We start from the raw sequence: 15,357 nt of genomic DNA, 5'->3' as shown, positions 1-15,357 counted from the left end.
CAGGCCCTGGGACCAGGTCACGAGTCACTGCTTTCAGAAAAACAGTGGAGTGGTGCCTAATGGTAGCTGGAAGACCTTACAGATATTTCTGAGACTAGGTCACCGTGAGACTTTGGGCCAGTAACTCAGAAGGAGTTCACAGAATTGGGGACTTTTTGCTTTAACAGGACCCTCTCTTTAATCATCTGTTTATTTATGTGAATATGGCTTCTTAGTGTTTACTTGAATAAAGAAATGTCAGAATAAAAGCTCCATCTCATTCTAGCAGTAAGAAATAGTCACCTTGGCTACATGAACTGATTGGGAAAATGGTACATCCATGCCATCTAGAGACACAGTGCTGATAACCTCCTGTTTATGGTTAATATTTAGTGACTTGTTGATGATTCATAGTTTATATTTAGCTGATACTGTAATGATAACTCATCCTGAAGGATTTTCTCCTTACACTTAGAGCCTTAGGTCATGAAAATGTTTTTAAGAAATTTAATTTCAATTTGAGCAGTAGATATGATGCCCAGTAATAACCTTCAATCAGGTACTTCCCTGGTGGTCCAGTGGTTAAGAATCAGCCTGCCATGCAGGGGACACAGGTTGGATCGCTGGTCTGGGAATATCCCACATGCCTCGGGGGCAAGGAAGCCTGTGTGCCGCAACTACTGAAGCGCCCTAGAGCCCGTGCTCCGCAACAGGAGAAGCCGCTGCCGTGAGAAGTCCGAGAACCACCACGAAGCATAGCCACTGTGCTCTGCAGCTGGAGATAACTGGTGAGTCATAACGAAGACCCAGCACAGCCAAAAAAACCACCTCACAGACCTTCAATCACGATCCTGTATTTGAATAAAACTCAGTGCAGGAGGGTAGCAAACAGTTCAACTTCAAGGCAAAAAAGGAGCAAATATTAAGGAGCTTGTTTATAGCCTTTTTTTTTTTTTTAAGTGGAATGATGGTAGATAGGAAGCTACTTAGGTATTTAGACCCTGGTGAGATTTAACAGAGCCCCATAAATTTTATATAGAATTTGCAATATCTGCAGTAGGCCGGAAATGACATCTTTTTGCAACTGTTCAAGCTCAGATGAAAAAGTATTGTCAACTTAAAAGTGTGTTGGGGGCTACATACAATGAGCAAAATTATTTTAGGCATACATGTGCATGCTCATTTAGTCATAGTCTGACGCTTTTGTGACCCCGTGAACTGTAGCCTGCAAGTCTCCTCTGTCCAGGCAAGAGTACTGGAGTGGGTTGCCATTTCCTCCTCCAGGGGATCTTCCCGACCCAGTGATTGAACACACGTCTCCTGGGACTCCTGCATTGGCAGGAGGGTTCTTTACCCCTGAGCCATCTGGGAAGCCCCATACATGACCAGAGAGTGTTCATAGAGCACCCAGTTTGCTCACAGATGCTTCCGTGTGATTACAGGAAGGAGGAGAGGTGTTTCTCAGTGAGCTGGATCTCTCTGGAGTGTTCAGTCAGCATTTCAGATTTAACATGTCCAAAACTGAGCCTGGATTCCCGTCCCAGCCACCCCAACCTCAGCCTGCATGTTCTGCTTGACTCCCACTTCCCCACACCCGCCCCTGCCAGTTAACAGCAGTTCTAGTCTTCTCCTCACCAGGCCCCAAGCTGTTTGACCCATCTCTTTCCCTCACTCCTTATGTTCAGGAGCCAGCAAATCCTGTATCTCTGCCTTGGGAATACCTGTGGAATATAACTGCTTCTTATGAGCCCTGCTGCCGTCATGAGGCCCAGGCCAGGGATTGGCAGGCTCTACCTGGGGAGGGCCAGATGGTAAATGTTCTAGGCTTTTCTGACCATACAGCCTCTTGACGGCTTCTCAGCCCTGCGGCTGTCACAGAAGCAGCCCTGGACGAGCTGCCAGCCAGCGAGCGTAGCTGCGTCCCAGTGAGCCTTGTGGATACTGAAATTTGAATTTCATGGAATTCCCATGTGCCATGAAATAGGCTTCTGATTTTTTTCTTAACCACTTAAAAGTGTAGAAATCATCTTAGCTTGTACAAAAATAGGTGGTGTGCCAGAATTAACCTCTGGGCCATAGTTTGCTGGCCCCTTGGTTTAAGCCATCCTTTATCTTGATAACTTCCTATTAGTCTTCGGGTTCCATCCTTAGTCCCCCATATATAGTCCAGAGGGATCCTTTAAGAACCTGTCAGGTCACATCCTTCCGCTGCCCAGAACCCCCTATGGCTCCCACTTCAGCCAGAGTAGAAGCCACAGCCCTCACCAGCCCCGGGAGACCGTGCATGACCCATCATCTCCCGTCCTCCCCTCCTTTCCTCCCCCCTCTACCCCGGTCCCCAACCACAGGAGCCTTGGCTCTTTGCTTAAGCACCCCGAGCAGGCGGCACCTCAGGCCTTTGCACAGGGCGTTCCTCTATGTGGAGGCTCTCCTCCAATCTCAACTGCCCTTTCCTTAACCACCTTCAGGGCTTGGCTCAACATCCTCCCGGGGAGATCTTTCTTGACCACTATGTGAAACTGCCAGCTCCCTTCACCTGCCACTCCCTGTTCCATTATATTTACTTTTTGACGTGCTGCGCAGCATGTAGGATCTTAGTTCCCTTACCAGGGATCAAACCCATGTCTCCTACAGTGGATGCATGGAGTCTAAACCTCTGGAGGCCAGGGAAGTCCCTATATCTATTCTATGGTCTGTGTTCCCTGCTAAAATGTCAGTTCCATACGGGCAAAGGTTCCTGTCTGTCCTTCCAGGGCTGAACCCCCAGAGTCCCTAACATAACAGTGCCTGGCATGTAGTAGGTATTTGGTTACTGTTCATCACTGCTTATATGGTGGAGTAAGTCTGTGTCCTCACCTGGAAGAGGGGAGTAATAGTAAAGGAGATCGTTTGTGTCAGGACCTGCCTCCCCGCCTGCACGTTGTGAGTATACAGGATGTGTTAGCTGTTGCTGCTGCTGTGGGCATTAAGGCCGGCCACGTGGGTCTCAGACAGGGCTGTTGCGCAAAACTGACCTGCCTACTGCACCCGGGCTGGGCGTGCTGGGCGCAGGTCGGGAGTCAGCCTGGACGAGCGCCCTCTGCTGGTCAGCGTGTTGTCAGCTTGCGTCCACAGGGCTCAGCGTCTCCTCCTCTTCCAGCTCCCTGGCCCGACAGCGCCTTCCTGCCAGAAGTGCAGAGAGACCAGATGTGATCACCAACCTTGACCTGGCCAGGGTGTGCAGGATTGCAGATCTGGGCCGTCCTCCTGGGGTCTTGGGGCCAGGGACAGTTCTGGAGGAAGAGTATTGAGTTCTAAGGAGCAAAAACAGGTGGGGCCCTGCCCCTGGAGCCTGTAACTCCTGAGCCTCTGCTGCCTTGTCCGTAAAGTGGGGTGACAAGGCCAGCTCGAGCTGGTGGAGGCTTGGGTGCTGGCACCCTGCTTGACGGCTGAGGGAGGGGGCAGGGACTGGGTAGGGAGCGACTGGGGGGGTTGGCTGAGAGTTTGGAGGGCATGTCAGGCAGTCTGTCGTGATAAGGGTTTGGGGCATCGTCCAAAGGGCAGGAGCCTGTTGAGGAAGGCAGCCCAGGGTGAGTTGGCTGCCTGTATCTGTCACTGGGAACTTTTGAAGCTGAGGTCCCTATTTTCTCATCTGCATTGTCCAGGTCAGGGCTTCATAGGTGGGCAGGGTTCAGGGTCACTGGGCGGGGCCCTTTGCCACATCTGCCATGGGGATGCTCTCTGTTAGGCCCTCTTACGAGCATTCCTGTGTCAGGACGCAGGCAGGGACGCAGGCTGGTCTGACTGTGGCCTCTGCAGCACTGTCCCACCCCCATGGCACTGGTTTTTCAAGCTCATCGGTGGCTTTAGTCTGTGGCAGAAAACTGCAGAACAGCTGCTGACCCTACCTATGCCCCTCTGGCTGGTGTTGGGGTGACAGGCCCTTTGCCCTTGGTGTGCCCTGGCTCAGCAGGGGCCCAGAGTCGAGCAGGCCAGCCTCCTAAGGACACTCCCTGGGAAGGTGACTTGTGCAGAATCCAGACCTCTGGAACTAAACGTTAGCAAGGAGCGGGTGCCTTCCAGATAATCAGGTCCAGGCTTTGTTCCTCCTTTCTTTAGCATTTAGCCCTGTTCTCCAGAATGCAGGTGGTTTTTTTTTTTTTTTTTTTTTTTTGTAAGGGTGGGCAGTGGAATTCTTTGGGCCCAAGTTGGCTGGCTCTGACCTGGTTCTGTGCCTTAGGCAAGAGCGCCCCTTTTCCCAGCCCTGGTTTTCTGGGCTGCTTAGCTGGGGTTACAGTGTTCAGTGTACAGGCCCAGGTGATTGTGCAGGTAAAGATCTCGGCACAAGGTAAGCAAGCATATGATAGACCCTGCTAGAGGTGGCACTGCCAATGAACCGGGCCCTCACAGAGCAGCTCTGTCCAGGACAGCGCCCTCTGGAGGCCGCGAAGGCCTGTAACCGCCCAGGGAGGGGTCTGAGCCGTGGGCACCAGTGGGCTGCTAGTCAAAGAGCGTGGTGGCCCTCTCGGGCCCCAGACCCAGAGTCTCGCTGTGTTGGTCCAGCTCCTTCATCTTGGGCCTTCTGTGGTCATAGCAACCAGCGGGGGCACCTGGACGCCCAGAGAATGTCCTGCAAGGCAGGCTACTACTGGGCTATGGGGGGCTCCTCCAGCTTCTCCTGCCCTTGGACCCCAGAGCCCAGGGACTTTGGCATTCAGACCCTGCTATTAATCATCCTGCCAGCAGGGGTGGGAGGCAGGAGCTGGCCCCTTGAGGCCCTGGGAGTGGGTGGTCAGTCTCTCTCTGCCCTTCCTACCCTGGGTGACATTCCCTGCCTCCCCACTGCAGCACTCCAGGGAGGCTGTGCAGTGCCCCCAGGCACCTCGGAGAAACGGGGTCAAGAGCTGAAGGCCCTGGGGAGGGAGGTATTTCTGGCCCAGCAGGTGCGGCCTGTGCTGGCTTCCTGGCAGCTGAGCCCAGGTCTTCTCAGCTGCCCTGGCATGAGTAGTGTGACTTTGATATTTCTGGAAAGTGGAAGGGAGAGGGAGCTGAAAGTGCTGAGCTGCCGAGTCTAGGTGAACATGTTCAAGACTCTGCATTAGTGAATGGGGTGCGCTGGTCCGGCCCATGCTGCTCAGGGCCAGGCCTCCATCCATCCTTTGAGTGTGGCCGCCCTTGTGCCCCCTGTGGGGCCTGTGGGTTCCAGGAGAGCCCAGGTCAGTGGCTGAGGGACCCATGGGGCCCTCTGCCCCTTTACCTGGAGTCTAGGCTGCATTGAGCAGGGCTTGCACCCACCGCAGGCCTCTTGTATCCCAGCCTCGGGAGCCCCCCCAACCCCAACAATCCTGCCTGGTGCAGGCACTGGCACCGGCTGTGCTGTGCCAGTCTGCCCAGCACAAGGTGGCCTGGTTGAAGGGCCCTTCTCTGGCAGGCAGCCCCTGTGGGGTCCCTGAGAGCCTGCTCTAGACGGGGGGCCTGTGTCACTGCTGCCTGGGGGTCTCCCCAGGGCATGTGCCTCCAGAAGTCTGTGTGGTGGTCAGTCAGGTCAGTTTACTGCTGCATGAGCTGGGAGTGCCCCTCGGAACTCGGCTTCCTCATCTGTGAGATGGAGTTAATGGCGCCTGCTCCCTCAGCCGCCCTGGGGACTGTAAAGGGGGGTGAGGAGAGGTGTCTGGGTAGCAGCTGCAGTTCTTACCCACTCCTGTCGGGAGGGTTCCCCTGTAGGACACACGGAACCGGGCGGTGATGAGGGTGACCTGGAGTCCACGCTGACTCTCAGGCCTGGGCCCCCGGGTCTTGTTTATATCCAGGAGGGGCCAGAGGAACACTGGGCCCGGCTGTTTATGAAAATGGGGAAACGGAAGCTCGAGTGGGGCCCGACTTCTGGCTTGGGAGCCTGCCTGGGCCCTGTGTGCCACGCCGTGTGTGGCAGCTCCCACGGGTAAAGCAGCAGTTGCAGACTCTTCCAGCCCGGGCTTAGGTGGTGCCTCCCCTTCCTGCCACCCTCCTGCTTGGTGCTTCTCTCTTCTGAGGCCCAGGTCAGAACCTCAGAGTCCCTCCCCTCCCACCCCTACATCCAGACCCTCAGCACATCTGGTCACTTCCATCTTCGTGGCCTGTCCACTTCTTATTCCCTCCATGGTCACCTCCCTGCTCCTGTTCCCATCGGTGCCTCTGCCCTGGTCTCCCATTTTGTAGGGGGTGCCTCTGAACAACTGAATCAGATCACACCCCTCCCCTGCTCAAGAGCCCTCCATGGCTCCCACCTCCCTCAGTAATAGCCAGAGCCCCTCCTGTGGCCCACACTGCCTGCGCCTTCCCTCCCCCGCTGTGATCAGCCCCCTCCCTCCCCATTTGTGCCTTTCCGCTCCCCCTCCACACTGCTCTGGCCACACTGGGTCTGCTGCTTGACGCATTATACTGGTCAGGGACATATTAATACGGATTTTGTTGCCTGTTATTTATCGGAGACGGATGAGTATCACTTACATAACACGTCACCAGCCACAGGCGTTAGTTTCTGCACAAACCCCTCAGTCCGCAATGAGTTAAACATGCTGGTACAGCCTTTGCACTTGCTCTTCCCTCTGCCTGGAGAGCTCTTCTGTGTGGACGTGTGCATGGTGTGTCCCCTCACTTCCACTGGCCGGCCTCCTGACAACTCTGAAGTGGCCATCCTCCCCACTCCCGACTCCCCCACCCCGCCTCCTTTCTCTGTTTTCCTCCACAACTCTTGGTTTAAAACATGCCACTATTGATAATCTGTCTCCCTGTCCCCTGCCCCCGCCAGAACGCATGCAGCTCCTGTGAAGGCAGGGATTCGGTTTTGGTCATGGCAGTGCCCGCGGGAAGTGGGGAGGCAGGAAAGCATATGTAAACGAAGAAATGAGCGTGAGGTAATGGCTCCCCGGGGCCGCCTGGCTGGTGAGTGGGAGAACAGTGAGTGCACATTCTCCTGATCTCATCCTGCCCTGGGCGTAGGTGCCCGGGTCGTTCACCTGGAGCTCCGGCTGCTGTGCGCACCCTTCCGGTCGCGGCCGCAAGGGGGCAGTGGAGAGCGCGGCAGCCTCAGCGGCTGCTGTCTCCCGAGCGCTGGTGATGAGCTAGAGCAGGACGCCTGCCGCCGCCCCGCCTCCGCCATCCGCACGTGTCTTGCTATTGTTAGGGTTCGGGCTCAATGTCACCAGCTCCTCGCACCACCTCTCTGACCTTGGTGTGGTTGGGCCCCTTCAGGGTCATCGTCAGGTTTTGGAGAGAAGAGGCCTGGCACCCTGTGTGTCTGCCACTTGTATTTTGGGTGTATTGGTCTGATAACATTTACTTTTTTGAGAGTTATTCTAGACTGGACGTTTGTGTGCTTTCTCAGGGAGGCCTTCCCTGACCACTCTGTCTGAAATGGCTGTCCTCCCCACTCCTGACCCCTCATTCTCTGTTTTCCCCTCATCTCTTGGTATAAAGTTTGCACTGTTCTCTGTTTCTGCCCACCCCCTGCCCCCCCAGCACATACAAACTAGCATGGTGGTGGTTATTGCCTCTAAGTCTTAGAGTAACCCTGTGAGATAGCAGGTGAGGCCAGCCTACTTGGTAGCTGAGAAAATGGAGGCTCAGAGAGGTTGGGTAACTTGCCCAGCGCCACACAGCCTGAAAGTAGGTGAGTCTTTTTGACCTCAGAGCCTCCTTGTGAGGGGCTGCTGGGCCTGTGGTGCTGCCTGCAGGCAGAGTGTGTGGAGCCTGTCAGCGGGGAGCCCCTTCTGTGTTGGGGGTGCTGGTGAAGAAAAATAGAGGGTTCCCTTGGAGCCAGAGCAGGCTCATTGCTGACCCTTTCCTACGGTCAGTGGTGAATGCAGAGCCTGGGAGCATTCTGGCCGCCAGAACGCTGGGCCCCGCAGGGTCGTGGAAGCTGGGCGGGGTGGCCTGCAGACGTCACAGAGGCTTCCTTGGAACGAGGCTAGGGAAAGCTCCCTGCAGCATCTCCTGCTCTGGGGTCTGGCGTGGTGGGCAGGCCCCCCCCGCCCCGAAGTGTGGTGACGGAGGGGAGGGAAAGGCCTTGGCTCAGAGGCTGGTGGGGAAGGGGCTTTGAGCCCCACCTCCATGACCTTGGGCGGGGGCCTCCCACAGGTGTTTCCGGAGCACAGCTCCCCCCAGGCTGTGTTCTAGGTGCCAGGGAAGGGCTGAGGGCAGGGCAGTCCCCGCCCCCTGGAGCTGACCATCCAGTGGGAGGCAGATGGTAAATGTCGGCGTTGCTATTTTAAGTTGATGGTGGGGAAGGACCTTGCTGAGGCGGCGCGGGACAGCCCCGTGGGGTCTGGGGGAGAGCGGAGCCGGTACTGAGAGCTGCATGTGCAAAGGCCCCGAGCCTGTCCTGCTCTCGAGCCAGGTCTCCTCATCTGCCACGTGGGGATCACCCCGGGAGCCTTGCCTCCCTGAGGCTCTGGCCCTCCAGCTAGCTGGAAACAGGTGCTCAGGGAGTGGGTGCCCCTCCTTCTACAGTGGCAGCCTGATCAGCGGCATCTGCCCATTTCCACGAAGGTGGGGGAAATGGTGGGCCCCACTGCCTGGCAGTGTCTGGGTCCTCCCCTTGGGTGGGGCAAGTCTGCAGCCTCCCCCCGCCCCCACCCCTCCTGCAGGGTGGGCAGCACCCTGCCCCTCGCTCGACCGTCCCCTCCCACCAGCCCTGACCTTATGCTCCCACAAGTCGCTGTTGGCTGGAGCCCAGAACCTGGGGCCTCTGAGTGAGAATTCCTCCCGGGCTGGGTGACGGCCATCGCTGAGCCTCTCCTGTGCTCCAGGCCAGGCTCCTGCCCTGTCCTTGTCCTCTGTCTGGTCATTGTGCCCGAGGCTTTGGGGCCACACCCCCTGCCTCCCCAGTGCCCAGACTTCAGGTCAGCCTGATGGGCTTTGTTTCATTCATCTTCAAGCTATCACCCTGCTCCATGTCCCCCAGCCCCTTCCCTCCGTGGGGACAGGAGGAGATGCTCCCGCCCCCTTCAGGAACTTCTGCCACCCACTCCTCCTCGTCCCTCACCTGCCTTCTCCCTTGGCGGGGGCGTTCTGAGCCTGCTGCCTTCTCTTCTGGATCTCTGCTCAGCAGCCGCCTGGGTCACCTCACCCCAGTCCTGGGCCCCCACCCAGGCTGGCTTCAGGCCCGGGCACAGGGGTGTGTATGTGACAAGCATGGGGGTGAGCGCGTGCTTGGCAGAGAGCAGAGGGTGGGGGGGTGCGGTGGGGGGTAACTCAGGGACTGAAGATTGGAAGCGCATGATGGGGTTCCCCACATTTAGGCCTTCAGTCTGCATGGGGTGGGGTAGTGGGGAGCCTTTGCTGCTCCTTGCCTCTTACCTTTTCTTTTTCGGGTAATTAGAACTGGTTTGTATGCCACCACCCCCACCCCCCCCCAAAAAAAAAAAAAAAAACTACTTTGTTGAGGTGAATTTCACATAACATGCAGTTAACCATTAAAAAGTAAGTGGTTCGACAGCCTTCCATTCATGCACAGTGTCGGGCAGCCTCCGTCTCATTCCACAGCTTTCTCGTCACCACAGAAGGAGACAGGTCCCCATTAGCTGGTGCTCCCCTTCCCCTCCCTGGTCCCTGGCAGCCACTGTTCTGTCGTGTGTCTGCTTCCGTTTACCTGTTCTGGACATTTCACAGGAACAGATGACCCCTGTGTGTCTGGCTTTTTTCACCTGGCATACATATGTGTGTGTGTGTGTATATATATATGTGTGTGTTTATGTATATTCTCCTATCTGGCTTTTAAACTTTAAAAATTTACCTTTCTTGAAGTAATTATAGAGGCACAGACAGTTGCAAAATAGGTACCCTCCCCCCTCACACCCCCCCTCCCGAGCCTTGCAGACCTCTCTGGGTGGAGGTTTGGGGACAGGACATGAGAAAGGAGGCCCCAACCAGCCACAGTGGCCCTGAGCTGGGGCCGCCCCCCTCCCCAGCAGGCCAGGGGCCTTGCGTGCTGCCCCCCGGGCGGGCTTACCTTCGCGAGGGCGCCGCTGCTCCTTGCAGGCTGGGTGCGGCCGCGGCGGTGGCAGTGGTGGCGGCAGCTGCAGCGGCGGCCGCTGGGCGGGGTGGCCCCTGTCCCCGCCGCCCCCTCCCGCCGCCCCGCTTCCTTTCCCAGCAGCCAGTCGGGGCTCCGACGGCCCACTGTCTCCTCCCGGGTCCTGGTCTGGTGCCCGGGCTGGGGGAGAGGGTAGGATTTCAGCCCTCCCCCAGCAGCTGGCCGGCCGGGAGAGGGGCTGGTTGTATTTTAAGCTGTTGAGTGGTTCAGCAGGAACTCGGAGGCCTGCTCTCCCAGTAGACGCGGTGCAGCCGTCCTGCAGACCACACGGTCCCGAAGACGTGGGCACTGCCCGCCGGGGACCCAGCAACTATTAATATACCTGCAGCCCGCCCAGGGACCTGCTGTCGTTGCCCTTTCTGGCACATTTTGCCCGTGCCCCTCCCCTCTCCCGGGAGTCCCCTGGGTGGGGCTAGATGCTTGGGGGTACTACCAGCCCCCTCCTCCTGGCCCTTCTGTCTGACTGTGTCATCTGTGTGACTCCGAGGCATTCGGTAACCTGCCCCAGGTGATGGCAGGCTCCTGATCTAGCACAGTAAAAAGGACGTTGGCCAGCACTTCTTGGGCTCTGGACTCTCCTGCCCTCGGTCCGTGACGAGGGACAGGGAGCATGGATGGACACACAGGCCTACAGTCACCCCTGGCGGACATGGGGAGCCGGGGTCTGAACCCAGGCCCATCCTCTTTCCCTCTCTGCAGGCCCTCGGGGTCTCCTCACATCCTGAGGTTTTGGGGTGCATCTCGTCTGTCAGGCACCACGCCAGCCCCTCAAGGCACACACCTGCCTACCTGCCCCCAGGCTGGGGCTGAGAGAGAAGCCTGGAATCAGTCTTGTGTGCCACCTGCCATGTCCCTGCCTCTCCTACTGGCAGTGGGGGGTGTGAGAGAGGAACCCTTTCCGTGGCGGGGAGGTCCCTGGGTGGGTGGGTGTGCTCTCAGAGAGCCTTATCCAGGGCCCTGCCCTGGCTTCCAAGTTCTACTCCTTTTCTGCATGCTGCCTCCGATGAGGGTCTACCTGGTGGGAAGGGCCGACTTGGGGTCAGATCAGCCCTGCCTGCTATGTCCCCGTGTCTGATAAGAGCCACATCAAGCCCTGCCCTGGGGCCCTCAGACCTTTGATGATGGGCTGGGGCCCCGCTAGGCCTCACTCCAACTCCCCCAAGTTCACACCTTTTACTGCTGGCTGGGGTGCCTTCTCCTGCCTGCCTGGTTAGGATGGGTGGGTCAGACCCCCCTTGGAGCCCTGCCCCTCTCAGCATTGCCCCCACGCACCACTGCCTGGGGCTCAGAGACTGGGGCAGGGGGTGCCCGGGCTGTCTGCTCTGGGCTCTGGACGCTCAGAGCCTGGACAACGATGCTGTGTTGGACTGACGTGGTGGTGGCCTTGAACAAGGCCTGGGTGGGCCTAATGAGAAGTAGGTGGAGAGGGGGGTTGGGGAGGTGGGGGCCAAGGTCTCAGGATTGGCTGGGGGCGCATGCTGGAAGCTTCTCCGTTTCCAGACCCTTTCCACACGTAGAGCAAGGCTCTCTGCACCGGGAACCCCGGAATCTGTCACCTTCCCTGGGAACATGAACACACGAGGAAACTAATCCAGAGTGTCCCTTGCAGCTCGGAAGGGGAAATGGATGATCTATCTCACGGATTCTCAGAATAGCTGGGATTTCTCCAAGGCCAGGGAGCCGTGAGGGCTGCGCTGGGCCCTGGGCTGCCCGCTGACCTCTCCCCCTCCTCCTGGTGGACTGGCTCTTGCTCTGCACTGTGCTGGGAGCCACTTATGTGCCAGTCCTGGGCATCTCCCTTCCTGCCTTGCTGTTGGGGGTCCGTGTCCACGGGATAGCCTTACAGTCGGAGCCCCCCAGGCCTGGGGGGGGGCGCTGCCCCCAGGTCCCCCCTCCCCAGGAGCTCTGTGGCGTGGCTCCTGGGGACTCCGTGTGGGGCAGTTTTATATTTAGCTGGGCTGTGGCTGCTGGGCCACTCAGGTTACATCTGCACAGAAGCTGGCAGTGCCAGGGCAGGCACGGGCTTCCTTCCAGCACCGCGGCAGAATGTGATCGCGCCGGCCCGGCCCAGAGCACCTCTCGTGGGGAGGTCTGTGGTGGGGGCTGACGGCCGGCAGCTGGGGACTCTGGCCGCTGCGGGCAGAGCGGGGCGGTATGGACCTGAGCGTGAGCTTGGTGGCCCGGGACAGCAGCCAGGGCCTCGGCCCCAGCTTTGGCCTCAACGGCCTCCCTCGACCTGCGCCCCCCAAAGCGACCAAGAAACCTAAAAAGGCCGTTCTCTTCTTCGAGGTGGAGATTCTGGACGCCAAGACCCGGGAGAAGCTGTGCTTCCTTGACAAGGTAGGACCGGCCGTGGTGCCATCTTCGTGGGCCTGCCTGAGGGTGCTGGGCCTGGGACCCCTCCTTTCCTGGGCTTTTGGCCCCCGGGGAGATGGATGTGCCCCTCCACTTGTGTCCTGACACCCACCGCCTGCCCTTCAGGGTGTGCAGGACGGGTGTGTCCCTGGGCCTGCCCCTGCCACCCGGCCCCTTGGGGCAGAGCGCCCTGTTCCCTGGGTGTGGTCCGGAGCTGGCCTCATGGTACATGAGGAGGCCGCGCAGCTTCAGTGGACCCTGCAGGGCTCTGGGGCCTGGGAGGGAGGTGGGGTCCTGAGACCTGCCCCTTTCTGAGGCCAGGCCAGGGGACGGGGGTGGTCCCATCCCAGGGAGGTCTGGAACAAACAGGGCCTTCACCGGGGGAGGAGCTGTGGGTGGGGTGGAGAGGAGGGGCAAAGCAGGCTTGGCTTCTGTGCTCACACCATCTCCCAGCTGGTCCAGAGGCGTCCTGGCTGCCTGGTTAAAATGGCCTTCCGGCCCATGACTGTGGTGTCGGCTGGATGGGTTGGGGGGCTTGGTCTCCAACCCTCCCCCTCCCATAGCAATTGCCTAGGACCTCAGGCCATCCCACCTCCCCAAGAGAGATCCTGGGTCCCCGGCCCTCCAAACTCCCCGCCACGGCTGACTTGTCCCCGGCCTGTGCTTCCCCCAGGTGGAGCCCCAAGCCACCATTGCCGAGATCAAGAACCTTTTCACCAAGACACGTAAGTCCAGGGCCAAGCCACACGGCCCCCCTGTGACCCCTCTGGGCAGGGGCCTCTAGGTGGGACCCCATCCTGCCTGCCTCTCCCTCAAGGGCCTGCAGAGATGCCCCTGGTGTGGCCCAAGCCTCTCGGGGCTGGCCTGGGGCCGCCGCCCCCGTGTGGCCACCCGCAGGAACGCCCTTGCATGGCTTCCGGAAGGACAACATCCCGCTTTGCCTGCGCTTCCGGTCCGTGTCCCGGAGCCACACCGGGGCCCAGAGGAGCCCACCAGGCCGTTTGCCTTGACACCCCACTCTCCCTACAGACCCACAGTGGTACCCCGCCCGCCAGTCCCTCCGCCTGGACCCCAGTGAGTACAGCTGTCTGCTGGGCTGCCCCCGGGCTCCCGGGTGGCCGTGGGCGAAGGCCCAGCAGCCCCTGAGCCCTGGCCCAACTCTCCTCAGAGGGCAAGTCCCTGAAGGATGAAGATGTCCTGCAGAAGCTGCCCGTGGGCACCACGGCCACACTCTACTTCCGGGACCTGGGAGCCCAGATCAGCTGGGTGACGGTGAGTGCCCAGCCGTCCTCCCCTAGCTGTCTCCCTCCCCGCTGCCCCCAGGGTGACCACCCTCCCCTCCCCAGGTCTTCCTGACAGAGTACGCCGGACCCCTCTTCATCTACCTGCTCTTCTACTTCCGGGTGCCCTTCATCTACGGCCACAAATACGACTTCACGTCCAGTCGGCACACGGTGGTGCAGTGAGTGGGGCCAGCTGGGAGGAGGCGTGGGGGAGGGGGGCCCGCCAGACCCGCCCCCGCTGAGCTGGCTCCCCGCCCCCAGCCTCGCCTGCATCTGCCACTCATTCCACTACATCAAGCGCCTGCTGGAGACGCTCTTCGTGCACCGCTTCTCCCACGGCACCATGCCCTTGCGAAACATCTTTAAGGTAAGCCCCGAGCTGCCCATCAGTCCAGGTTCTTCAGCCCTGCCCCGCCCTCCCTGGTCCCCCTCACCTGGGTCCCGCCCTCCACGGGGCCTCCATCCCGCCCCACTCTTTCAGAACTGCACCTACTACTGGGGCTTCGCTGCGTGGATGGCCTATTACATCAACCACCCTCTCTACACACCCCCCAGTAAGTGGCCGGGAACCTTGCTCCCCCAGGGAACACTCCCCCCCCCCACCCCGGCTCTCCCCTCACAGGCCTCTCCTCTCGGCTTCCTTTTCAGCCTACGGAGCTCAGCAGGTTAAACTGGCGCTCGCCATCTTTGTGGTAAGCAGGCCAGGATGGACAGCGGGGATGGGGGAGTCTGGGGGCCTCTGAGCTGACCCACCTTCTCTTGACAGATCTGCCAGCTCGGCAACTTCTCCATCCACATGGCTCTCCGGGACCTGCGGCCGGCCGGTGAGTGGCCGGCAGCGGGCAGGGGTGTGGTCACTGGAGCAGGCCGGCCCAGGGGGTGATTGCTCCTGCCTTGTCCTCCCAGGGTCCAAGACCAGGAAGATCCCGTACCCCACCAAGAACCCCTTCACCTGGCTCTTCCTGCTGGTGTCCTGCCCCAACTACACATACGAGGTGAGGGTCTGCCCTGGGCTTGGAGTCCCCGGGGAGGGCTAGCTTTGGTGGGGGGCACGGTGCCTGGCTCTGTAGCTGCTTTTGCAGTTTGAACTTTAACATCTGGTGAGGGAGACTGTGGCCTTTTAGGGGCCTAGGGTGGGCGGTTGTCAGGCTGGCAGCCTCACCATACAGCCCCCACTTCACTCCTGGCTGCTCCAGCACGGGAGGTCGGTTGCCATCCCCTTCCAAGAAAATGGCCCCGAGGGTGGGCGAGGCCTCAACAGAACACCCCTGCCCGCCCTCATCTGGCCGCTCTGCCCACAGGTGGGGTCCTGGATCGGCTTTGCCATCATGACGCAGTGTCTCCCAGGTGAGCCTGGCCCCGTACTTCCTGGGGGCCCCGCCGGTCCCGCAGCATGCAGCCTGCTCCCCCTGACGCCCCTGTTCCCCCCACAGTGGCCCTCTTCTCCCTGGTGGGCTTCACCCAGATGACCATCTGGGCTAAAGGCAAGCACCGCAGCTACCTGAAGGAGTTCCGGGACTACCCGCCCCTGCGCATGCCCATTATCCCCTTCCTGCTCTGAAGGGCGGCTCCCCACACCTGGGCTCGGCCAGATCCAGCTCCTGTCCCGCCCCCCACTGCTGGAGGAAGAGTGGGGACCACTGCTCTCCAGGGTCTGGAATAAAGCCTGCCTGCCCGGCTGGACTCGGA

At 59.6% G+C, this 15,357-nt stretch overlaps 1 protein-coding gene and 1 long non-coding RNA gene across 3 annotated transcripts in view; one reads left to right on the top strand and one right to left on the bottom strand.

The window, feature by feature from the left end:
* LOC136155635 (uncharacterized) overlaps nt 1–11,886 on the bottom strand; it is a 24,937-nt gene extending 13,051 nt beyond the window's left edge. Inside the window, exons 1-2 of the long non-coding RNA XR_010660851.1 lie at nt 9,950–11,886; nt 2,994–3,141 (exon numbers count right to left, since the gene is read on the bottom strand). This is a non-coding gene — a long non-coding RNA (uncharacterized lncRNA). The remainder of the gene's footprint in view (nt 1–2,993; nt 3,142–9,949) is intronic.
* The window catches only part of TECR (trans-2,3-enoyl-CoA reductase), a 27,124-nt gene extending 11,767 nt beyond the window's left edge, over nt 1–15,357 (top strand). Inside the window, exons 2-13 of one of the 2 annotated variants that reach the window (XM_065917574.1) lie at nt 12,320–12,370; nt 13,059–13,110; nt 13,415–13,459; nt 13,554–13,657; nt 13,732–13,847; nt 13,930–14,035; nt 14,150–14,222; nt 14,317–14,360; nt 14,435–14,492; nt 14,575–14,663; nt 14,970–15,015; nt 15,102–15,357. In XM_065917574.1, coding sequence (XP_065773646.1) covers nt 12,320–12,370; nt 13,059–13,110; nt 13,415–13,459; nt 13,554–13,657; nt 13,732–13,847; nt 13,930–14,035; nt 14,150–14,222; nt 14,317–14,360; nt 14,435–14,492; nt 14,575–14,663; nt 14,970–15,015; nt 15,102–15,229 — 912 coding nt within the window. In that variant the 3' untranslated portion in view covers nt 15,230–15,357. Of the gene's footprint in view, nt 1–12,125; nt 12,371–13,058; nt 13,111–13,414; nt 13,460–13,553; nt 13,658–13,731; nt 13,848–13,929; nt 14,036–14,149; nt 14,223–14,316; nt 14,361–14,434; nt 14,493–14,574; nt 14,664–14,969; nt 15,016–15,101 lie in introns of those variants that run through there. The other variant, XM_065917573.1, reaches the window with a different exon arrangement.

Source organism: Muntiacus reevesi, chromosome 1 (genome assembly GCF_963930625.1).
Source record: "Muntiacus reevesi chromosome 1, mMunRee1.1, whole genome shotgun sequence".
NCBI lineage: Eukaryota > Metazoa > Chordata > Mammalia > Artiodactyla > Cervidae > Muntiacus > Muntiacus reevesi.
Note: the sequence above shows the minus strand (reverse complement) of the source record. Positions and strands in the feature narration are given on the sequence as shown.